Source organism: Amblyomma americanum, chromosome 7 (assembly GCF_052857255.1).
Source record: "Amblyomma americanum isolate KBUSLIRL-KWMA chromosome 7, ASM5285725v1, whole genome shotgun sequence".
Taxonomy (NCBI): Eukaryota; Metazoa; Arthropoda; class Arachnida; order Ixodida; family Ixodidae; genus Amblyomma; species Amblyomma americanum.
Genome location: NC_135503.1, coordinates 126,749,917 through 126,775,174, shown reverse-complemented (window position 1 = coordinate 126,775,174; position 25,258 = coordinate 126,749,917). Strand labels below are relative to the sequence as shown.

Below are 25,258 nucleotides of genomic sequence, written 5' to 3'. Positions count from 1 at the left end.
AGCACATGCAGTGTGCCGCGGCCGCGCGCTCCGTTTTCGTCACTTGGATGAGTAGTTGTGCGCATGCGCGGATAGCATGGTAACCAGAGAGACCCCACAGGTGCGCCGCGCGCTTCGTCGCCGCCTCACCGCACGTTGCTCTATTACCCGAACTGCGCATCGCATGCGTAGCATTGCGTATAAAAGGCGGAGATATAATGGGCGGCTGTATCACAACGTTGTTTGACATGCATGCACAAAGGCCAGCGGCTGCTAAATGGCGGTATAGACAAGAGAAGATTAACTCTTCCGATCCTGAGGTTGTCGCCTGGCACTCAGCTACTCAGCAAAGAGAGAATGAGCGTAAGAAGGCGAAGAGAGCAGTGGAGACACCCGAACAGAAAGGAATAGCTTGCCAAACGGAGATGCCAGTCTGCCAAGCATAATAAATGTCGCATAGCCGCCGAGATGGAGCCCAATGTCTCTCATTGCTAAGCATACAGGGCCCACAGCAAGCTCATCCAGGGAAGCGTGCCTCTTGCTGCGTACATCCTGGCATAGCTGAGCTAAGCAACTTGCATTTTTTTTCATTCACTACATGCATAAAATCAAGTGGCCACACATTAAAACCTTTAGTTGCAAGCTGTGCTTAGCCCAAATGTATGTATTGCCCTCTCATCTTGGCTCGTTTTTTTTGCCACCACAGTTATAAAGCCACACAGTCGCATCAGCTAGCCCTGTTTTAAGCTTTTTTGGTGTCTCTGCTTGTTGCATCCCATGGAGAAAGCATGCACTGCCGCACTGTTTCTGGTTCAGTTTGTGGTCCTTGAACCTGTCGTGGAACATACTTGTGCAGGAGGTGAAGCCTATCGGGCACTGTGAACGGGTTGGTGGCATGCTGCAGCCTCCGCTGGGCTTCCGCATGAACGCCTCCTCTTGGCCAATGTTCCTACTCAAGACCCTCAACAAGGCGGACATTGCCGACGAGTCGTACTTCAAGCCGGTATGTCCATGTGCTCTGTGTGCATGCCTAGTACATAGCATTGTTTGTGGAGGGGCTTGACTTGCTCAATTTACTTCTTACTTATGCGAGAGCATAAGGAGTTCGTCGGGCATATGGCGTAGACGCCGTCTTGTGTCACACCTGATGACATCTCATAGGATGATTTGTCATGACTGAGTCAGCATGATGTCCCCACATGACATTATCTAACCGGAAGTGACTCTACTCACTGAACTGATGACCGGAAGTGACTACTGGAAGTGACATGACTGAAATGGCAGTGTTCCAACAATGCCTTGACGGGCTCCTTGTGCTATCACGACCCAGGCTGCGGATTGTATAGGCGTTCGCTAATTTTCAAAGCTCACTGAATCTGATGGTGTGAATGTTTAGACGGATCAGGTTTTGTAGTGGGTAAGACAGTGCTCGATGTAGGCTTTCATTAGAACTGCACTGTTGGCGAACATTGAGCATTGTTGAAGTATCTTGAAATGTAGCAGTGATGAGAAACCCACCTTTTCTTTGTTCAGAGGAAACAAATGAGGCCTACACTTGGGTGACCTACAGGCATGTACCTTACCCACTACGTTTTGCGCGCTTTCCCATTATTGCTTTCTTTTACCTTGTGCACCAAATATTGGCGTGCAGTGCAGTCACTGCAATTCCCATAACAGGGCATGGTTAAATACAATACAGTCTCACTAATACGAACCTCATAGTGGCCATGGAAAGTATTCGTATCGCCTGAAATTTCTGTAATTGTGAATGTAAAAAATCTTGTATTTTAACACTTTTTGTAGAATTTTGTGTTAGCAGCAGCATTCCTTTTTTTATATTGTTTTTGTGAATGATAGGACTCTGATTAGACTGTACTCTCTGAGAGTCACTCTATAACAGATGAAGTTCTGCTGATGCTTTTGCATGCCTGTTCCCTCCATTTGTTCAAGCAAGCTGGCACATCAAATGCTGCGGCTCTGGCAACAGTGTGCTCAGACACTTTGTGGAAGAGTCATAATACCGGCCCTTGTTGAAAGCAGTACAGTAGAACCCCTCTATAGTAAAGTGACTCGGACCAACAAAAATCTTTACTATATCAGGGTCTTTACTACCATATATTCTCGCGTAATAAACTCACTTTGTTTCCAGAACAGTTGACATCAGTTTGTGGGGAGGATTCGTTATGCAGGAAAAAGTTCCAAAAGTTTTTTTTGAAGGGTCGAAATTTTATATCATACCTCCGCCTGTCCTTTCGTTATCAACAAATGCACGCGGTCAGACGCGTTCGTGCCGCTGGTGTTTAGTATCGATCACTTTGACGCAATCTGACAATTTTGTGGTAGCCGGCGGCACCGCAGCGGCAAGATGACGCAAACAGGCTGAACACTGGCCCTGAAGGTCAGATGCGCGTTTTAAGATGTAAGCCTTTCTTGGCTCATGAGTGGCATGGACGGAAGTTGTAGACGGAAGTTGTCCGCACGAACTGTCAATCATAAATTGTGCGGTAAATACCGTATTTACAAGATTGTAAGTTGACTCGAATGTAAGTCGACCCCCCAAATCGCATGTCTGAAAAAAAAAAAAAAAGTTGACGCGAATGTAAGTCGACCCCCCCAATCGCATGTCCGAAAAAAAAAAACGCCTGTCGAGCGCTTCAAAAACGAAAATTTATTGCCTAGATGGGCTATTCATCCTCACTTGAGTCATCTTCAGCGGTACACTGCTGTCGTCGTCGTCGTCGTCGCCGCTGCGATCCCACAGCAGATCGTCCTCCATGGAAAGCCCGCACTTCCTAAATGACCGCAGCATGACATCGTGTGGAACGGCTGCCCAAGCGGAAATCACCCACCCGCACACAGCCGCCAGGGAGGCTCTCTTCACGCGCCCCGTTAGCGTAAGTTCCCGCCCTTCTGCCGCCAGCCACTCGTTGTACTCACGCCGGAGCAAGTCCTTGAATGGTTTGTTAACGCCAATGTCTAGCGGCTGCAGCTGCCCCGTCAGACTGCCGGGAACCACAAGCATATCTGTATCTTCTTTTCGGAACTCAGCCTTCACTTCCGCGGTAAGGTGGCCGCGAAGTGAGTCCAGCACGAGGAGGTTCGGATTGCGATTTTTGAGGGATGCCCCTGGCCTCAAAAGCCACACCCGACGGTACCGATCAATAACTAAGTCGTCCGTCATAAAGCCTTTTTCGTTCACTCGCACAATCGCACCTTTCGGGAACATTTCCTTTGGCATAGTTTTTCTTTTGAAGACGATGTATGGTCGGAGCTTTGTGCCATCTGCCAAGCATGATAGCATAACAGTGAACCGAAGTTTCTCGTTTCCTGTCGTGAGAAGCTTAACCTCGCAAGCTCCCCTCACGCTCACTGTTGTGTTGCTCGTCACGTCGAAGTAGACGGGAGTCTGCTCCGCATTGCCGATTTGGCCGAGCAGGTATCGCCGCGAGTCGCGGAGCTTGAGGTAGTGCCTATGGAAGGCGAGAACTTTCTCCTCGTAAGCAGCAGGCAGCTTCTGGCATACACTAGTACGCCGACGAAGAGAGAAGCCAGCCCTCTTCATAAATTTCGAAGCCCAAACGCTGGCATTGAAGTCTGTTCGGAGTATTCCAGCTTCCGCAGCAAAGACCCGGGCTTGTTGCGTGATCATTTCGCATGTCACTGGAAGGGACCGATCACGTATTTCGGTGACATACGCTGCAAGCTTGACGTCCAGCTCCAGAAAGCATCCCGACTTCGGCCCGCAGAAACTTCTTCGCTTGGAGTCGCAATCGAAAATTTTGTTTCGCTGCTTCCGCCACTCCCGCACCAACCATTCAGAAACGTCGAACTTGCGGCCCGCCGCGCAGTTGTTGGTTTCTTCGGCGTAAATGATGGCCTCCCTCTTGAACGCTGCAGTGAATATGCGCCGAATGCTTTTTGAACCTGGAGAGCTCATGGCGAAGCACGCGGCCGGCAGTCGAGTCAAAAGCACCAACTTCAAGCCCCACCAAACAAAGAGTGATCGGTGTCGGGGCGTCGGCTCTTCCAGCAAACATCGGCATTCCCCAGAAGCGCAGCTGTTACGTATTGCGCAACCAACTGAAATAGCGGCTCTTCCATCAGCTAGCGACACTCCCGGGCGCTGGCACAGACTCCGCGATTGGAACAGCGGGACAGCGGCCCTTCCCGCGAGTGAAATGTAATGAAATTGGTTTTGGGGGAAAGGAAGTGGCGCAGTATTTGTCTCAAATATCGGCGGAAACCCAGTTGCAAGGGAAGAGATAAAGGAGGGAGTGAAAGAAGAAAGGAAGAACGAGGTGCCGTAGTGAAGGGCTCCCGAATAATTTCGACCACCTGGGGATCTTTAACCTGCTGTACTGACATCGCACAGCACACGGGCGCCTTTGCGTTTTGCTTCTATCGAAACGCTGCCGCCGCGGTCGGGTTCTAACCCGGGTATCCTGTTCAGTAGCACTGAACCATCGCGGTGGGTAACGGTGTGTGCAGTAAAAATAAAAAATGAAAAATCCTGGCCAAAAAGCTCGCGGAATACCTGAATGCTACGCTTGGAGCCGTAAAACAAACAAAAACTTCTAACATCGCAGTAGCGTCCCTGATAGATTGTTTTTCTTGCTTTTATTGGCAGTTCAAGGTTTCGTTTCGATTGTAAGTCGAACCCCCCCCCCCCCCCACTTCGGAATTTTAAATTTCAAAAAAAGGGTCGACTTACAATCGTGTAAATACGGTAAAACAAAAAGTTAAAGGTTGATTAAGCAAATAAAAAGCAGGAATTAAAAATATAAAAACAAAAGGTAAAATAAAAATAGCAAAAATAAAATGTAAAAATGAAATCGAAAACAATAAAATAAAAAAATGGAGGGATAAAGAGGACAGGGAAAGGCTTTCGCATTTGCGATCATAAGCAGACTTAAGTGCAGTCCTGTAATTTTTTTACTCGAGGTTTTACTAAGAGTGCTTAATGCGAATGTTTAAGCCTTAGCTTAGAGCACGTAACGTCTTGGTGCTCTGCCAAGTTTTCCGAGCCTGCAGCCCCCCCCCCTTCCCGCCCCCAATCCCTCTAGCAGGAGCTCTCCTTAAAAGATAAACAAGCGGTGATGTTATCCGTCTTGGTTTATAGAAGAAACTCTCACAAATACCGTCTATCTTGCTCTTATTGACCCTTTATGTGATAATTATTTATTCTGAGTTATCAAATTTCATGTTATCAAGTTTTGATCTTGTTTACATTTACAAATATAACACGAGTTTGAGTTCATGTGAAAACAAAAAGTTTTGCATGACCACGGCATCATTTTCCACAGCCTCAGTGTCTTTTCAGAAGCAATAGTTAAACATGCCACGCAGTCGAGGCGCGGCGGTACCGGTCACACCATGCCGCCGTGCCTGTTTCTTGCTGCCCCTTCCCTGTGCTTCGTGCTGCCATGCTGCAAATGTCTGCACTTTTCTTCCCTTCCCTACTCTTCACTGCATTTTTACTGTCTTTTCTTTTTCACCGACACACGCCTCCTCCTTTCTGCTTTCATAGCCAGCTTTACTTTTTTTTTAATGCATGCTGCTCGCTTTGCCTAAGGATTTGAAGCAGTTGGCTTCTCCTCACAACTCCTGAGCTTGGTGGTGAAGCTATCTTTTTAAAGAGCACCATATTTCCTCTTGCGGAGCTATAACGCGCTGCACGCTTTGCATCACAGCCCTATGGATTTGAAGAAGTCTGCTTCTCCTCGCAGTTCCCGAGCTTAGTGGGTAAGCTATCTAAAAGAAACACCATTTTATCGTCTTTGGTATGTATTTGCCTCCTAATGTCAGCCTCGCGCATGCCGTGTTGGCATCTTTTCGGAGGATGTATGTCGCCATGGCCAGATGCTCTTTACTATAATCTTTACTATAACAAAAAAAAAGTGTACAGTCCTGTATGGGAGGCGGAATGGGACTGTAGTTTCACTTTACTATATATGAGTTTTTACTATATCAGAGTTTACTATTGCGAGGTTTTACTGTATTATCTTTAAATTGTCTGCTGCAGAAAGCACATTGCATTATATTTTGAACCAAGCTACAAATGTAGCGCAATTTTTTTTTTAGAGCGATAGCTCTACTCGTATCATGAGCCCTCTTAGGTGAGTTTCAGCGAATGACCTCTGTCTCCGTAATTTGACCTCTAAAGAGCCACATATGTTTCTAGTCACGTACGCAGCGCGTGCCGCTGAGAGGAGGAGGGTAGTGGCATACCAGCAGATGCGCGCTGCATTGCCGCGTTGCGGAGAGGAGGATAGGAGGCATCCCAGGCACGCTGCGTACTCCCTCTGTGACGTTGCACACCTTGACCAAGCGGACCAGGAAAGCGTTTGCCAGCATCGCTTGCACAGGGCATATAAGTGGGTTCGGCATAGAACGCCGGTGTACTTTGATGCTTTCAACGGAACGCTGGTTGTGTTCGATGCAATGTCCGGTCGGCCACAGCCAAAGCTCCCAGCCGGGGAAGGTAATAATGAAACATTTAAACCAACGTTGGGTCTTTGCCACCGGAGCTATCGCTCGACATTCGGTTCAGCAGCGTTGAACCCCTCAACGTTTTTTTTTCCCCTTTTTAGATACTCTTATGGAGCTCAACCGGCAGGCTTGTGGGCTGTGAGGAAAAGCGAACTTCTTGACGACCTTTGTTTGTCGAGGTGAAATATGCGGTATGCAGTGACGAGAAACAGTTTCCGCAAACGTTGAAAGAAGAGGGAGTGGACAGTTAAGGCAATGAAAGAGCGACAGCCAGTAGACAAGAGAAAAAAGGGTGAACAGGTATAGAACTGTGCAGCACAAAACATGAAGCAGTGAGGCAAGGAGTGACCGTCCTGTGCGAAAGGCCACATCATTAATGTGCTCAGAGAAAATTGGTGATTCTTTTTTTCTCAGTTCACGGAATTTAATTTTCCGTCGCAGAGAATTGGGGGGGCCTTAAGCATGGAAAATGTGTTCATGAAACTCTGTTACGCCAGACAAATTATTTACAGCCATGCGACACTGCTCAGTGCCCTTGGTGTATACTGTATGTGTACTGTACAGTGCACCACGGTGTTGGTGATGTGTGGGCAGAGCTGTTTGCATGTGCTGTCACAACTCCTGCAATTTGTATCATCTGTATTGGTGCAAGAGGATTTGGAACACCCTAAATTTTGCACATTGTACACAACTCGTTTCGTCCAGGGAATTTTACAAATTTGTCATAGTGACATTTGTATTGGCCACGTTTGTATCACCGAAGTTTTTCTGTACATGGGAACATACAAGGGGCTGTTGCTGACGATAGTGTAATTTTTTTTCCTGAAGGGGAAAGTCGTGGGATATTTTGGGACCTTCTCGAATGTCTTCTTGTTCTTGATGATGTTACACATTTTTGTTCTTCTGCGCTGTGTGTTCTTTTTCCCATAGTTCTTCCTCATTCTTCTTTCTTTTGCCTTTCATTTCTTTAAAGCACTGTGCAAGTGTTTGGTCAAAAAGGAAACATTGTAAATTGATGATGATGTGTGTCCTTTGTCTTTGTCCTTGTTGCGCTGTTTAATGCGGCAGTGGTGGGGCTGCAAATACAGAACCTTAATTACACAGATACAAATGCCTTTAAGCTGTGTGCTATCTCTGCTACGCTGCAGGAGCCGCCCAGCCCGCGAAGCAATGAGTTCAAGGTGGGCATGAAACTGGAAGCGCTGGACCGCAAGAACCCGCATCTCATCTGCCCGGCCACAGTGGGTGCTGTCAAGGACGACATGCTCTTCGTCACCTTTGATGGCTGGCGTGGGGCGTTTGACTACTGGTGCCGCTTCGACTCACGCGACATCTTCCCCGTCGGCTGGTGCCGCCTCAGCGGGCACCCTCTGCAGCCGCCTGGCAACAAAGGTGAGGCACATCATCATCCACGGTGGCTGAACCCTTCGTGAGCTATGTCCACGTTTTTAAGTTAGAGCTTACTCTTTCGTTACCATGGGAAAAGTGACGGTTCTTGATATGTTGCTGCAAAATATGCAAGGTGTAAAAATGCGAAATTTGCATGAAAATGATTACAATAAAATGTTTTTTTTTTTTTGCTGACATTTGTTTCAACACAATTACTTGATGTGAATATTGTGAAAAAAAAATAGCAAACACAAAAAAAAAGTTTTGAATAGTAAGAAAAATTTTTTTGAGAACACAATATCTCTTGGAGAAAAAATATTAAAAACATTCTGGAACGTAAAAAAGTCTCAACGAGATTTTACTGTACTTCTAGATTTGGAATACCGAACTTTCAGATTGAATAGAATATCGAATACTTTACTATTCGACCGAATATTCGAACTTATCGAATATTCGCGCATGCTTAAGCATTTAGATTTCAAAAATCTCATCTGGAAGGAAATCTATGTCAAAGTAACATACCCTAATTAGGCCATTTCTTACTGGCCTTTTTCTTAGTTTCTCTGTCTGTTTTTTCTCAGTTTCTCGGGTCTTTTTCTTACGGGCCTTTCTCTCAGTTAAAAAAGCTTTTTAAAAATATGCAGACATTTGCAAAGGCCCACTGCACATCCTAAAGCTGATAACAAAGTCTGAAAGAAAAAATGATGTGGCCCACACTTGGCCCATTTGCTAATTTATCATGTTTAAAGGAAAAAGGACATCTTTAGAATATGCGGTGGACCTTGTGAAATGTCTACATATTATTAAAAAAAGTCTTTTTAACTGAGAAATTATCATAAAGACCCATAAAAAATGACGTAATTATAGAATGTTTTTTTGCTATATAAAGTCTAGCCCTGTTAAAGCAAAGCCATTTATTGCGAAATAGCTGTTATAACGAAGGAATTTCAATTTTCCATTCCCATTTTTGCATTTTCAATACAATTTGGTCTGGTTTTAACGAAGCAAATAAAAGTGCTTCGGCGTATATGGCGAGGAGATTTCGTACCAACTGAAAAATAATCTATCGGAACATTTTTACGCCTCTGAGGCAAATTTCTGCGCAAAAATAAGGGCAAAACTTGACTGACGTCAGCCTTCATGGCATTGTCTGCTCTCTCAGTAAGCGAAAGGTTGCTTTCCTGCATTGTTGGAGAAAAAAGAAAGTAAAAAAGACGATAATTTTTTTTTCATGATGTGGAGAGCAGTTGACTTGTCTATTGCTGTTCTTGAATTGATATCTCGACATCTCATGACCCCTGACTTCACCTGGACAATTTTTAGGCAACGGACCTACTCCATTATCTCCTTTCTTGGAACCGACTCTGACACATATGGTGATGTAGAAGCCATACTTCACAAGTGGTTCTTAGATGCGCGATCAAAGGACGTCCCGCTCAATGGACCCATCATGCTGGCAAAGGCCAAGGACTTGGGCTTCGCTCTCGGGCACAAAGACTGCAATGGGTGGCTGCAGCGGTTCGAGGAGAGGCACATTACATGTAAAAACATCGTTGGGGAGGCAGTATCCGTTGATGAGGGATCACTTTAGCACTGGATGGCCAAGAATCACAATCGAATTCTTGCACATTCCGACAAAGACATCTACAGCGCTGATGAAACGGGACTGTTCTTCCAACTATTGCCATTGAAGACTCTCGCGGCATGGGAGAAAAAGCTAGCAAAAACCGGATCATGGTGGTGATCTGCGCAAACATGGATGGTTTTGACAGGCAAGATTTGTTGGTCATTGGCAAAGCCTAGCAACCGCATGGCTTGACAATCGTCCACTGCTTTGAGAAAGCTGGCTTCTTCCGAAGCAGCAGCGCGGACGTGGCGCCAGCTGGTGACGAAGCTTCCACGGTTGACATTGCCGCAACAGCTGATGGCGCCACCATGACAGTCTGCTGGGATCAGTTCTGGAAGTCCGCTAGCGGGTTGGACCTTGTGCCTCCTTTGCGTCTGGACCACACGGACTTTGTTTTCGCCGCTGACGACCTTGTTGCCATGGAGGACTCGACGACTGATGAAATTGCTGGAAGCGACCGTGGTGGACAGCGCCTCCGACAGTGATTGCGACGATGCTGATTGTGCCCCTGAGCCATTACCTCTCCAGCGGGCATCGCAGCGGTTGACACTGTACGGATGTAACATGGGAGTTCAGAGCTCGGCGAGAATTTCGGTTTGCAGTTGGACGACAATCGAGGCTGCGATCCTGAGTCCGCACTCGCAAAATGTGTGCAGGGCCCATATTTGTGTCTTTTTGCCATATTCCAGATATACTGAAATAGCGGATGTAGCAAAGTGATCTCAAATTCCCACGGACTTCGTTATAACTGGGCTAGACTGTCCTTCCAGGTGAGATATTTTAAATCTAAATGCATATGTGAAATCAGCATTCTCTAATATGCCTGCATGCCAAGTTTCAGCAAGTTATGTTGACTAATAACAATCAAGTTTTTAAGACCCTCATCCCCCTTTGAATGCTAGCACCAAAAGACTGCATTCTTTATCTAAAAGCTTCATGCATTCGAATCCTTGTAATTAAGGCGTAATACTATCTTCTCTTTTGTGAACCAGGCCAGGAGTTATTTTCTAAATGGACCCCTCTGTGATTTGTGTAAGCTCTGGGGGTCGTATTTTGTAACATTTCATCTTTATTCTTACTTCATTTGTTCCTCTGCCGTTGGTTGCTTTTCCCAGTGATGAAATCCATTGGGGACGACTTCATGCTGGTTGAGCACCCGTGATGCCATTTACTTGCATAAATGCGTTCCAAGACCATGCACGCGTGTGGACATGCAAATGCTGACAAAACACAAGGCATGACAGTGCGTTTGATGTGCCTGGCAGGTTTTATCAACGCCAATCTTGTCTCGGGAAAGAAACTCCATTGGTCGTGCGACGGGGCATGGTCTCAGTGACACGGATTACCACACCTGGGAGCGGTCGTTCCATTCCCACCCCCTGTTGCTTGTGTCATGATTGACGTCATGACCAAATCAAAAGATGATGCAGTGTTGTAAAATGCAGCCCCTCATATAGCTGCAGTGAGTGTGCATTTTCACTTGCTTGTTTTGGAAGCTCAGGTGCTTTAAAGTTGCCTGAAATGTGCTTACTTATTTATTTAACCATACTGCAGGAGTGTGCACAAAACATTCTTGTGGCCAAGACAGGAAGTATACACACACAAAAAAGGGATGTTCTCTCATTTAAAACACATACGCAGAAATAAAGGGAAACAAACATCAAAGTTAATGTTCTCAATAAAGTTAAGCAAATGAATCTATATACGTTCACTCTACAGCATTTTCTTTCAATTTATTCCAATAGTAAATGGCAGCTGGAAACTGGGAGTACTTGTGGATATTTACACGGCTGACTGGTTTACGACTTCATATGATAGCAGTAGTCAAAAGGAAGTATGATTGCGACCTTAAAAGCAGTGTTGAGTCATGAGCTGTCAAAAATTGAAAAATCAACATCGGGGATGGCACATGTCTGTGCAATGTTGGCATTGTGCTCACAAAATTGTGAAAATTCAAAAATTTTTCCGCACTGGATAATAATTGGTGCTTGCAGGGGCTGTAACACTGTTTCCCATTTTATTGACTCTGAAGCATAAGCGACTGCTGCCACCAGCTGGTCAGGAGTGTGATATTCCAGTGCACTGTATCCTTGCACAGCTTTTGCCCTACTTGGTAGTGTTTCAGTGGGCCTGAGAGGCCAATAAGCTTGGTGAAGTTAGGGCAGCAAGACTGTTTTTGTTGCAAAAACAGATGAATAAGAAAAGTTTAGGTTACAAGAAAATAAATTCTCACTCTTTTTCTTGTGCATACCTTGTATTTCACTCAACAGCTGGTGAAGGTGCGTTGGGGAAGGGGATCTAGCAAGAGTAGTTTGCTGCAGTTCTATCTAGTGCGTGCCTCACAGATGCCTCTTTTCGGTGACTGGTGGACATCTTTAGTTGTGCAGCCTGTTGCAGTTTGAATTTCTTCCAGGCAAGAATAAGTCATGCTGAGATTGCAGCAGAGCCTTGTTGCTACATTTTCTAAACTATGACAGGAAAAACTTGTGATCCGGGCAATTGTGTTATCCAGAACCTCTAATAGAAACATGACTAAAAAAATAAATACAAAAGCATTTATTGACACTTCCCATCCAGGCTGGTCAGTGCTTGTTGGCACTAGATCTGATGAGCTTTTCCGGTGCTTGTAGACAAACTTTGCACCGTAGCGACAGTAGCAGGGATCTTTATTTTTTTCCGATTTTTCGTTCCATGGCACTGACGCACTATAGTAAAGCCACCCTGGCGGTTGACTGCTGTTCGGGTTTTGACGTCACGTTCTTACTGGCTCATATGTTACCACACCTACAGCTGGTTATCAAATGTGCAAAAGGTCAGAGTTTGGCAGTGTTGTAGGCGTTACCGGATACGCTAAGAAAAAAGCTACGCGTTACCTCCCTATGTTACCTACAAAAAAAAAGTAACGCGTTACCGCTCCTGTTACCGAAAAAAAGTACCGCACGTTACTTTGCCGTTACTTTGTGGTCATAAATTTTAATTAGTGCGTCTTCGCCTTGAAGGTGCACTAAAGAGGAATCTGAACTCTTCTTTTTACTGCGGGAACTTTATATACACATTCTGGGCATTCTTAGGAACTGTGAATATTGTCTTGTGCGGCCGATTGCCCTAATTAAATCGGATTAACGTCCCGGCTCCCGCCTTTTTTTTTAACTCAACGCGGTAGGTAGGTGGAGTCAGCCAACGCGTGAAATGACTTTCAGCCAGTCCAGTGGCGGCTTCGCTTTCGCTTTTATGTTGTTTTTAAGTTTCTGTGAATAAACAGTTTCAGTCACAGACAATATAGTTGGAAATTAGGTCCACGGAAATAAAATACACGTGGACTCTTTGATTTATGTACCACTCCGCCAATGGCAGAGCGGCTAGCCGCCACGGGACTGGCTGGTGCGTTGGTTGACTCCTCCTACCTACCGCGTTGAGTTAAAAAAAAAAGGTGGGAGCCAGGAGGTTTAATTCGATTAAATTAGGGCAGTCTGCCAGAAAGGACAATAATTCGAAGTTTCTCAGAATGCCAGATAATTCCCGTGATAAAAAGACGAGTTCAGATTCCTCTTTAGTGCACCTTTAAGAGCTCACAATAACAATTCAATAAAGCTCATATTTCACATAAAACTTCTAGCCCAAACAACGATTTTACGCGAAATTTTGATTTAACGAGAATACTTAGCACAAATGTGCAGGAGCTTAGCAATGTTATAGTGGCCTAAAGTTGCCTGTAGAGTTACAGTGGACTCTCGTTAAACGGAACCTCAACGGACTGGTAAAATATGTTCCGTTTATCGGGAGTTTCGCTTAGAGTTAGAAGGTTAAGGATTTCTCAATCCGTTCCGCGCTGCTTGGTCCCGACGAGGCAGGTGTGCGCGCAGTTGGCAGTCTCCACGGAAGCGGATCTAAAATGCAAAATCTAGATAATAAAGAGAACGGTACACTATGGGCATAAACTTTATTGCACAAAAGCAGTAAGGAGTGAACTTTTTTTTTCCAAAGCACTAAAGAAATTTAAAAAAAAATTTCAATAGTCCACTTATTCCGTGGAAATCAGTGGGAACTGCAATTTATTGGCCTATGAAAAAGGACTTTATGTTTGCTTGTTTTATCTCTCGCAACAGTTTTCTTTGGATGGCGCCACTCATACTAGACAGGCTGCTCACTTCTGCAGAATTTTGGGGAGCCGTCCTGCTCGCCAGTCCCCGCATGCCGTCGTCTCTGCAGCGGCAGCCTCCCCTGAAACGGCACGACACACTATGCCATTCCGATCTTTAAATCTCGTCAACCACCCTTCGCTGCACGAGAAATCTTCGATGTCGAGCTGCAGAACAAATTCTTCTGCTTGCGCGTGAATGGGTGGCCCGCTGATCGGAATGTTTTCACTGCGGGCTCTCCGCAGCCAAACCACCAGGCACTTCTCCAGATCGTCATGGTTGGCCACCTGCAGTCGTTTTCTTTGAGGGCCAAAGTATGACGTCCCGAAAGCCTGCCGCAGCTTATCCTTGTTCTGAAGTATCCTCGTGAGGCTGCTCTTGAGGACAGCGTAGTTCGTCGCAAGCGCTGTTTTTGTGAAGCGACCACTCTCGAAGTCGCTGATTATCTCCACCTTCCTTTCTAACGTAAGGGTATTGTGAGGTCGCTTCTGCGCTGCCATTGGATGCTGACTTGCGACGAAATGTCGCAGACGACGCTCAGCAAGCCTAGCTGAACACAACTGCAAGCACACCAGGACAGAAAGCAAGCGATGCGGTTGCAGTGTGCGAGAAAACCGGAAATGTCCAAAGACGGAAATCGGAGGGGGGGGGGGGGGGGGGGGGGGCAGTGATGCGTACCGCGATGGGGCTGAGCGTTCACGTCAAGTTGCGGTTTCGAGCCTATTTTCGGTTCCGTTTATGCGGTGGTCGGAAAATTTTTGTTCCAATTAACAAGATTTTTTTTACATTGCTTTAATACAAAACCAACCAACTGCAAGGCGTTTGTTCCATTTAAGCGTTGGTTCGGTTTAACCGACTTCCGTTTATCGAGATTCTACTGTACGTGTGATGGAGTCTGACTCTGTGGCATATGTTGAAGGCATTTTCTGATTGTGACATTAAACATGAAATGACACTTTCTCATCAATTCTAACTTCACAAAGAAAACATCGCTGAACTCTACTAATTTACAGTAATTCTGAAAAAATGTGATGTTCAAAAATGCTCGGCATGCTTCCACTCTGTAGAGAGTTGTGTGTGTGAGTGGTTCGGGAAGGAGAGGTAGGTGAAGGCAAGTGTGTGAATGCGTGTTTGTGCACGTGTTTCGGGCTTTATGAGTATTCTTTTTTTTTTTTTTTGGGTGCGTCGTCAAGAGCAGGTGTTTTCTGGCATGCATGCGAGCCGCAACAAGGGTAGTCGAGAGCACCTGCATGTTTTGTTTGTTTGCATCATCACTTTAGGTGCTCTGCGCTTTTATTTCCAAAAAAGGTGGCGGAGTGGGCCACAATTGGAACAAAAAGTAACTAGTAACGTGACACCTCGCATTACTGAAAAATGTTAACGTATGTTACCCGTTACATTTCTCAAGTTGTAACGAGTACGTTACTAAGTTACCGAAAAAAAGTAACGCGTTGTCGCCAACACTGGATTATGGACATTTTTATTCCTCATGGTTTGGACTGGAAACATAATCAGTGAGTTCAAGAGGCACAGCTTATTGGGCCAGTTGGTGCATGATACAAAGTAAAGAACCAGCGGTACAGGAAAAGGGTCGGGTTCCAGTGTTGTCCCTGTGCACTCCTTTTCCTCTTTTTTTTTTTTTCGTGAACATGTCCTGTGCCGCTGGTTCTTTATTTCATCTTAGCGATGTTCTGTTGTACAGGCCATGAAGTTTAATGCATTCTGTGCACTGCCATTGTGGTTAGTATGGCTAACGAGGGAACTTAGTATATTACTTTGGACATAACCAACCTTAGTGTGCCACCTCTGATATGAGGAACTTTCCTGTCTGGACCTCGCATGTAACGAACATAGCGTGTGGACCTCGGATATCGGGAACCAAGTGTACCACCTCGAGTATAACGGCTGTTAATGCTTTCAAACGATTCGCTGAGGATTGCCTATGAGTTTTTTTTACTCCTGTGAGTTTTATTTTATCATTGTGTGGGTTTTCATCACCAATAGGTGGCTAGCCAGCATCACCTATGTGAGCACTGTGATGTCTGGAAGCGTGCTCGTGTTCATGACCAGGTAGCTCACGCTTTGTACTTGTGAAGAGCTGGCATAGCAGCACAGGAGTGAATTTGCCTGCCCTTCGCCCGTTGCAGGTGCCAAGTACAAGGCTCGACCGGGCAGTGCGGGCACTGCAGTGGTGGCTACGGCAGCCCTTGGTTCTCCCAGCATCCCACCACCTCCCCGCGTGCCTTCCCCGCGCAACTCTACACAATCGGCACCATCGGGCAGCTCCTCTTCCACAGCACCGGCCTCACCAGCGACCGCTGTTACAAGAGCTCGAACTGCCCTCTCATCGGGCAGCACAACACCAGGTGGCAGTAGTAGCAGTGGTGCCTCCTCGATGGGCGAGGCACCACTACGGGAGCAGGTGAAGCGGGTCAAGTCGCCGCATGTGCTTGTCACTGAGCCGGACACCAGCACTGTGGCTGCCAAGCAGAACCCCACAGGTAGGGGGCCACGAGGGAAAAGGGGCTGCCAGATGGGAATAATCTAGAGATTTTTGTTCTTTTAAATCTGCATGAACACAAAAAAACACACCTCTTTGCCATCTTTGTGTTGTGACCCGTGGTGCATCTGCAGGCTCTCTCTGTCATTGAGAGCATTGTTGGCCGTGTGGGTACAGATCGCTTGCTTTGTGCAGCACATGCATTCATTCTCAGAATGATCTGTGGCCACGTTGCACTGTTTGCTATTCTGCCATGACATGGTGCACACATGACAAAAGCATGACCGTGGCTCAAACACACTCTACCGTAAAAACCGGACTATAGGTCGGACCGGAATATAGGTCGACCCCCTAACTAACCAATTCTAAAAATGAAAAAGATCTTTTTCAATGGGAAAAGTACCGAAAGACATCCTTACTTTGAAACAAATGCGACTCGAGAGGTTGCACAATGGTGACAGTATTTAATTTCATTTAAATGCTGCTTGTATGTACACCCGGCAAATTTTTTAACAATATCGCGCACCAATCGGCCCGCGTGTTTGTTTCTGGCACAGGCAAGTACGGCGCCGTAGAGCAAAGCCCTCCTCTTCATGAATCGCCGCAACCAGGATGGCGAGCCTTTGAATTGCGCCCTCGTGAGTCTAGAGGCACGCGCGATCTCTGCCGCTTTCACGCGGATGCATTCGGCAGTCACAGGCAGCGATCTTGCTCGCAGCGCAACGTTTCCTTCCTATTCTCGATACACTATGGTCTGCGAAATGATGTTTTCTTCTGGTTGCTGCAAGTTGTAATACGCAGCTTCTGCCTCCGCCAGTACTGAATGCTCTTTTCGGATACTCCAAATTCGCGCTGTGCCGCCAGGTTCCCGTGAGCTTCCTCGTACTGAATCGTGTTTTTCTTGAAGGCGACGGTAAATTGCCGTTAGCTTCGGCTTTGCATCTACTGAAACGCAAAATGGCGGCGCTGCTGATGGTGGCGATGGTGATGGAGGCTTTTGACTTCAGCCACCCATTGTTGCAAGACTTCCGTATTTTTTCCGCCAATGACCGGTATATAAGACGGGGGTCAACTTTTCACCATGGTTTTTTGAAAAAAAGTTCGACCTATATTCCGGTTTTTACGGTAATTGCTTGCAAGCAGAATGTGGTGAGCAGTGAAGTTTGCGATTTTTAAAGCTGGATTTTCCCAGGAAAATGATTTTTTAATTTGAATTTTTCGGACCCTTCGATTATTCGGACCATTTCCTGGTCCCCGCTGAGTCTGGAAAATCAGTCAGGTACTGTAATAAGCGTAACTAAAGAAATGGGGTAGATAATGATGCTAAGTATTTTAAAAAACTGGGGAAGAAAGGGTGTTGTCCTTGAAGACGTGTTATCAGCTCACAAAGATTTTGAAAAATTGACTAACGAATACAAAACAAGGGTATTTATCAACACTTCCAATCACTAAAATGACCTGTGAGCACTTGTCAATGCAAAGAGGCTTTCCCTGCACAGAATTTTTGTTAACACGAAAGAAACTTCCCCGTGTATCCAGTCAGGTGGTGGCAAGAGCGAAAGTACCAGAGACCTTTTTTTTTTTTTGTAGTCTATTTCCGGAGTCTGAGTAGTTTCAGGCGAGCTGTGGTAGGTGCAGGTAGTATGCGCCCCCCACCAGTGCCTGTTTCGTGCAGGATGCATGGAACTCCATGTGTAAAAAAGGAAAGTTTGTATGCAAATCTGCTTTGCTAACAAAAATTTGAACTGCACGCTGTTTACTGGGCTTGTCCAAGGGCTGCACTCCTGGTTAGTATAGAATGCCGGTGATAATAGAAAAATACATGATGTTATTGAGGATCTGCAATTACTTTTCCGTGCAGTATGATTTGTGTGCTATATGTATAGTCTGTGGCATGAGCTGCTTTGTCCTGCTTGAGAGAATGAGCTGGGGGATTATTTTTCTCTACTGCCCGTTTGCATGTGGGCGTAACTCCCGCGTATTGAAGGAAAAGTACAGGGGACACGGCAGTGGCAAAAGGTCTGTCGTTGCATGGCGACGTGCAGCTGTGTGTAAAAATATGAATGCTTTCGCTTCAGCCTGCCGGTGATGTTAAACAAGCTGCTTGGCAAAATGAGGAAGACGCATGTAATAGTTTTGCAAGCTTGATAACATCTCGTTTTCTCATGCAGCTATGGTAGAGATTGCTTGTGCTATGGAATTGTGGCAACATTTGAGGGCACAGGAGACATATGTTCAGTGCTTGTTCATGCTGTGAATGTACGAGCTAATTTGTTCTGCTCTAAAATACAGTTTGTGCAAATTTAGGCTAAAAAGACGTTTTTGCTGCTCTAAACCTGCTCCAAGCCTGCTTCTGACTGCAGTTATTCCTGCTCTCGGGATTGCTCTGGTAGACTGTTTGTTAGTTCCACCCTTGCTGTTGTAACGAACTCTAGGGACGTCCACCCATGGCACCTTTTCGCCCTCCACTGTTGCAGTCTGCGTCTTTGTGAACCACCAGTGCTCATGTGGCCCTTATCTGGACCCGGCCAAGATCGGCCAGTTGCCCCGCCAGCTGGGGCCGGGCTCCATGAACCGGGTGCTGCGTGAGGCAGTGCAGGCATGCGTCGACTGTGCCCTCAATGAGAAGAACGTCTACAACCTGCTCCGTAGGGGCGAGGGAAAGGTGATCATTAACGGTGAGTGGAGCATGGACCCGCATGGCCTCTGCAGCTCTGCCTCTACATCATCTCACAAGCCGTTTTCAGCACTGTGAAAGGTAGAGATCTTTTGATCAATCAGTGCCAAGGAAGGCAACAAATAATTCCTGAAATGCTTGAGCAGTGTTGTGACTATTTTTTAAACAGGCATTGCAGTAGTTGAAAATGTAGTTCAGGACGGTGTTTTCAAGGTAAAGCAAGTGTTCCATTGAGTAGTTAAATTAACAGAGAAAGTCCGCTCGAACACAGCATTATGGAGGCCTGCTGCAAAGTGGTGCATTGCCATTTGTAAGTAACCATGGCGTCCACCGAGTGTGCAGTCTCTCTTGTGTGCAGCAGCTGGATGGACACTGGTGCTCTTTCCATCCCAGTGATGGCGCCAGCAGTCTTGGGGTGGGGGGCAGGGAAGATTATGTTTTGCCGTGCGTGTCATTCTGTTTGGCTCAAATTGCCGCGGCCTTCACAGCACTGCAAATGACTTGTGAGATGGAGACTATAGTAAAACCTCGATAATTTGAACTCGTTTAATTCGCAGTCAAGTGTAATTCGAAGAATTACTGTGGTCCCATAATCTGTGGTCCCATAATTTCTAATATGCATTTGACCAAATAATGCGTATGAAAAAAGAATACGTAAACTTTCTATTGCACGAACAAATTTTTAAAAAATTTTATTCGGCCACGTGGGGCACTCAGTGCACACGTTGAGGCTCCCGTGGAGGAATACCCTAATGTCATGATTTATTCCTTTCTTGGCTCATGAGTTGCTTGGATGGAAGTTGTAGATGGAAGTTTGGGGATGGAAGTTGTCTGCACGAACTGTCAATCGTTAGTTGTGTGGTGAATAAAATGTAAAGGTTAATTAAGCAAGAGTTGATAAGGAACATATATGATATATACGTATATATATATTAAAAATTGAAAAATAGTGGGAGAAAGAGAGAACAGGGAAAGGCTTTTGCATTTCCACTCTTAGAAGGAAATAAAAAATTGTGGGGGAAACAGGAGAAGCAAAAAATTAGCCTGCGTATAATACCTAAAAAGAGGAGTGGAAGCTCAGACCCGGTGGTCGGAGCAGCGGCAAGGCGAGCGGCGCAGCTGTGGCGAGTCACGTGGTACGATGTCATGTCACACCTCCGGTTTAGAGGTCACAGTGCAGTGCCAGTGACCTTCAGCGCTGTGGCTTGGAGTGTAAGAGTTTCTGCTCTTAAAAGGTGCTTGGAGGCAGCTTGACTGGCCCCAAGGATAAGAAAAGAGATTATTCAAAATTTTAGCTCCGTTGCTGAAGCCAGTATGGGCACCTAAAAGCAGGCTCACGGCAGCAGTTCCATCAGGATGCGTAGAAATGTGGCATTGCGCCAAATTACAGTTTTTACTCAGGTAATTCGTACATCCCCAACTTACTGTTCAATTTTCAAAAAAAAAGAAACCCATAATTTTGTGCTCTCTGCTGCGCCAGACCACCACCATGTTACGCGGGTGCGTGCAGGGCAGGCTTGGGAAGATCGGTGCAGCCATGTTGCCATGCACGGTTGTGAAAGGTGCGAGTGATGAGGGCACGAACTGTGCGCCTTAACACGGCTTGCTCGCACTAGCAGTCTCTTTCCCAGACGAAGATATGAGCGCGCGCCCAAATCCGAAACTACTGAGCCGCTTGCTGTTTGGTTTGCTGCTGTAGTGGGATACAGCTTAAAAAAACAGCAGTTTGTAACACTATTTCTAATACATGTCCTGTTGCTGTTGTTTACTGCAGTTGCTAATACACATTCGCAACAGTAAACAGCTCGTTGTTCGCAACAGTAAACGAAACTAGCTTGTTAATGGCTGACTAAAATAAACAAGCCAACTATCAAAATTCTAGAGCTTGTAATTTTTTTCTTGTGATAAGCTTCTTGTTTAAGTCACAAGGAAAGTTTGAACAACGGACTACTTTTTCATCATGGAGGAATTCTGTGCGGTGGTCCTGAATGTGCGCAGAGCCTCACTGCAGACTTGTATCAGGCTGTAGTCGGCCGGGCCGCACGCGAGGGTGCCGTTTTATCGCCCGCGAGGGTGCCGTTTTATCGCCCTTTATCTCCCTTGCCTCCCATTGGTGGCTTTGTGATTGTATCGTTGCGCGCTTAATGCTTTGAGCTGCGCACGTGCCTTCATGCCATCCCACAGGGAACTACACAACGTGGGGCGGGTATATTTGGAGTCAGCTTCTTTTTTTGGCCAGCGAGGGGTGCTAGACAGGGGGTCTACATATAGGCAGCAATATGCAATGTAGTTGTACCTCGTTGTAATGAAGTCAAAGGGGCTCGACGATTACTTCGCTGTAGCCATAGATTCGTCATAGCCTGTGTTGACAGAGATTACGAGAGGAATCCTCATTCCCTCATTGTATCCATTATTTCGTTATGACCAGTGTCATTATAACGCGGTTCGACTGTATATATATTGCGCGTTATGACGCTTGTAGCATTTTTTAGGGTGTGTTTAGAAAAATGTTTAGGTAATTTTCGGACCCCCTTTTCTGAAGCTTTTATTTAAAGAAAAAAAAGCGCGAATTACAGGAGTAAATACGGTATGTTTGGAGTCAATATTTTTGGGGGGATATTGAGGGCTTACGAGGTGGGTCGTTGACTTATTGTCTGAGTAAACTTATATCTTACAATACACGGTAATTTCATAGAAATTTAGAAGCATTATTTCATTTGGCTCTGTGCTCAATAAATTTTGCTATTCTGCACGATTCCTGTAGAGTGCACACACGTCCCAGTGGCACACTGCCACTAGACCTTTTAACATCTCGCCTAGGCGGGTGCGTTTATAGCAGTGCACTCTTCTTCCTTTGCTGCGCAAACATCTGGGCCAGTGCTACAGATCCAAGGGTTCTTCCCACGAGCAGGTGTTACTAAAAGACAGCACAGCGCTGTATCCTAGGTACTGAAACGCTGTTGTCCCCCTTGGTGTGTGGTGCAGCCAACTTTGATGGCCAGCCGCACACCTGCCGCCTTCCAGCCGTGGACAAGGTGTCAGCCTTCTGGACCTACCTGGAGAACCTGTTTGAGGACCTGCTGTGCTGCGAGAACTTCTACTCGAGCCAGCCCGTGCAGGGCGGATGCACCAAGTGCGCCAGCAAGGCAGCCACCAGGCCCCGAGGTGACTGTTGCTCCTTTCTCTGGCCTCCATCTCACTTGAGGGTCGCCCTAGAGCAAGCTATCCGCTTCTGCTAGGGAAGCTTCAGAAGGTCTTCCTCACTACAATCTAATCTTGGGTGGAAGGTCTCATTCAGCCCAATCCACATGCACAAAAAACTGAAGGACACAACACAGTCCTCACTTGCAACGGGAAGTTGTCAGCGACTTGTCAGCTCACCCGACAGTTTGTTTCTAAGTTAAGTCAAAATATTTATATGTCGATCAAGGCACTATGTACAGTAAAAGCTCGTTAATTCGAACTACTAAGGGGATCGGAAAATTGTTCAAATTAAGTGAAGTTCGAATTATCGAATGGGCGCTAGAATGAGCGGTCATAGCGCCCTGCCGCACGGGCGGAACCCAAAGCAGTCGCATCTAGACTCGTTATCGCGAGCTATGTGCTAGTACACGTTTGTGGCGGGCATATTCTGACAATTAAATTCGTCCAGTCATAGTGACAAATGAAATAAACTGATCGGCCAGTTATGTGCCAGAAACAAGCACAGGAATGCATTCGTGTGAGCAGCAAGCTTTGGTGCTGGATTATAGGTCGTAATTTATGCTCCAAAACATGTTTATTTACGGGAAAGGGTTGTCAAAATTAAAAGTAATTGGTTAAGTACATTTGCTTGTGTTTCTTCTGCCGAGACTCCATCAGCATGATCTGCAGCTTGCCCAAAGCTCCTGCGCAACGTCAGAGTTCTCATTGACAGTGAAGTGGCATGCTGCAACATCGAGCGCCGACACTCCTTCACGTGCACTTGGCGGTGGCATAGTCTCATTGCCGCCGTCAGACTCACCACTGTCGGCTGTTCTCACCGCACGTGAGCCCTGCCTCGTCTGCTGGGAGCATGCAGCCTCAATTATATCGGCGTCACTCAAGGGGTCTCCACGCTGCTGTCCACGTAGCTCGCGCTCACGGCACCAACAAAAGTCGTTATCTCCCGAACCGCCATACTGCGTTGTTTACACCACGTGATCGCGACCCAGCGACCGCGCTACAACGAAAACCTGCAACAGCCCGCACTGAAGCATAAGCGGCGCGGGCGAGTGCTCCGGCAACGAAAACCTGCTACGGCATGCACGGAACGCAGGCTCCGTTAGCCTCGTGCACTTGGCTTTTTTTTTTCCATTGTTTTACATCTCTGGTAAATTTGGAGTGTGTTTTACTTGCTGTGGGTCAACTTCTATCTGCGAGGAGCGGTGTCAGCCAGTGGCTCCTAGTTCAAACTAACCGTAGCGGAGGCCATCTTGTTCGAATTATTGGGAATTTTTTCCCATTGAAATATACAGGGCTGGGCCGGTACCCGGGTGTCAGTTTGAATTACCGTAAAAACGCGCGTATAATACGAACCTGAATATAATACGAGGTGAAATTTTAGAGACTCGAAATAAAAAAAAAATTTATCCGCGTATAATACGAGTGAGGTAAGCCCGGTAAGCACGAATAAAGACATTTATTGCAATCAGACACCGCACTTCAATCGCTCTCATCTTCAACAGCGCTTTCTTCGGAGATTTCTTTGTCCGACAAATCTTCCCACAGGCACTCATCTTCTGTGCCATCGAGGGCGTTTCGATATGCCACACTTTTTGAAAGACCGACGCACAAGGTCCGCAGGAATGCTTGCCCACGCGTCCACTATCCACTTGCACAACGTGGCTGGCGATGCCCACTTCAGCCGCCCAGTCGGCGTCACTGCAGGCTCACCTGAGCGCATCCACTCAGCGTAGCACCGCCTGACCGCGTCCTTGAAAGGCTTGTTTACGCAAACGTCAAGTGGCTGCAGCTGGGAAGTCATTCCACCTGGGATGACTACAAGTTCAGTGCCGCAATCGCGTAATACTCTCTTGACCGAGTCGGCCAAATGGCAGCGAAACGCGTCCAGGACGAGGATCGACGGGAAGGACAATAGTGCACCGGGCTGTCTACACCACACGAACTTCACCCAGTCAAGGACAAGACCCTCGTTCATCCAACCTTTCTCGTGGCATCTCACGATAACATTCTTTGGCAGCTCCTCACCTTTCGGCATTGTTTTGCGTTTGAACACGACATAGGACGGGAGCTTGTGGCCGTCTGGTGTGCACGATAGCATGACCGTAACCCGCGTCTTCTCGTTGCCGGTAGACCGGACGCAAACTTGTTTAGAACCCTTCTCGTGCACTGTGAGGGGTGATGGCATGTCCAGATAAACTGGCGTTTGGTCAGCGTTGCCTATTTGCCCTAGCTGAAAGTTCTTGGACTTCCGTAACGAAATAATGTGGCGCTAAAAATCCACCAGCAGCTCTTCAAACGATTCGGGCAGTTTTTGGGAAATCGACGTTTGCCGCCGTAACGAAAACCCAGCACGGCACATGTAGCGGTATATCCAGTGCTTGCACGCTTTGAAGGCGGTGCTTGGAATACCTTTTTCTCTAGCAAGCTCCTTAGCTTTTACCTGCATGAGCTCCACGCTCACAGGTAGATGTGCGGCTCGCTGTTCTCTTATGAACTCCGTCAGGGCCAATTCAATTTCTGGGTATGACCCATTCTTCGGGCCGCGAAAGCTTCTTCGCGTTCCGCTGCTTGCGAAAAGTGCTTCTTTTTGTCGTCGCCATCCGCGGATGCTTCCCTCGGTACGCCGAACTGCCTCCCGGCCGCATTGTTGCCGATGTTCTCGGCAATGTTGCCGATGTTCTCGGCAACTGAAATAGCCTTTCTCTTGAAAGCAGCCGAATACTGTTTTCGTGGCGCGTGGCATCGTGCTCCTCCATGGCAGAAAAAAAGAACCTTCCCTTCGCGAAGCGTGGTTTATGTGTCGGCGCGCGCGTACGCTGTCAAGAAGGCTACGCTAGCCCTAGCCACGCTGTCACGGGTAACGAAGCCAAGCCGTAGCCACAAATCAATAACAAACGAAACCAAAACTTCGAGCAAAACTGAAATTTTTGTTCGGATCCGCAAATAATACGAGGCGGAAATTTGAAGTGCTAATAATAGGGAAAAAAACCTCGTACTATACGCGGGTTTTTACGGTAACAGAGTTCTAATTAACGAGCTTTTACTGTATTTGTGACTGCTTATTTCTCAAGATTTTCACAATGAAGTTAGGTTACCTCGAAACTTGGCCAGTGGAATCTTGGAAAAAATGGCCTTCAAACAGCAGTTCTCATGGATTCTCGTTGTGCTCTGAACCAACGAACAAGAGCATGCTAGTGCGCCACATTGTGCGCTGCTAGCCACTGTACTGTGCCACTTTTTTTCGTCACATGATT

At 46.6% G+C, this 25,258-nt stretch overlaps 1 protein-coding gene across 6 annotated transcripts in view; it reads left to right on the top strand.

Annotated features, from left to right (window-relative positions):
- The window catches only part of Scm (Polycomb protein Scm), a 94,881-nt gene that overhangs the window by 48,548 nt on the left and 21,075 nt on the right, over nucleotides 1-25,258 (top strand). For all 6 annotated transcript variants that reach the window (XM_077632927.1, XM_077632925.1, XM_077632926.1 and 3 more), the window contains 5 exons: nucleotides 836-982; nucleotides 7,617-7,860; nucleotides 15,771-16,124; nucleotides 18,601-18,801; nucleotides 21,786-21,965. In XM_077632927.1, the coding sequence (XP_077489053.1) occupies nucleotides 836-982; nucleotides 7,617-7,860; nucleotides 15,771-16,124; nucleotides 18,601-18,801; nucleotides 21,786-21,965 (1,126 nt within the window). The remainder of the gene's footprint in view (nucleotides 1-835; nucleotides 983-7,616; nucleotides 7,861-15,770; nucleotides 16,125-18,600; nucleotides 18,802-21,785; nucleotides 21,966-25,258) is intronic.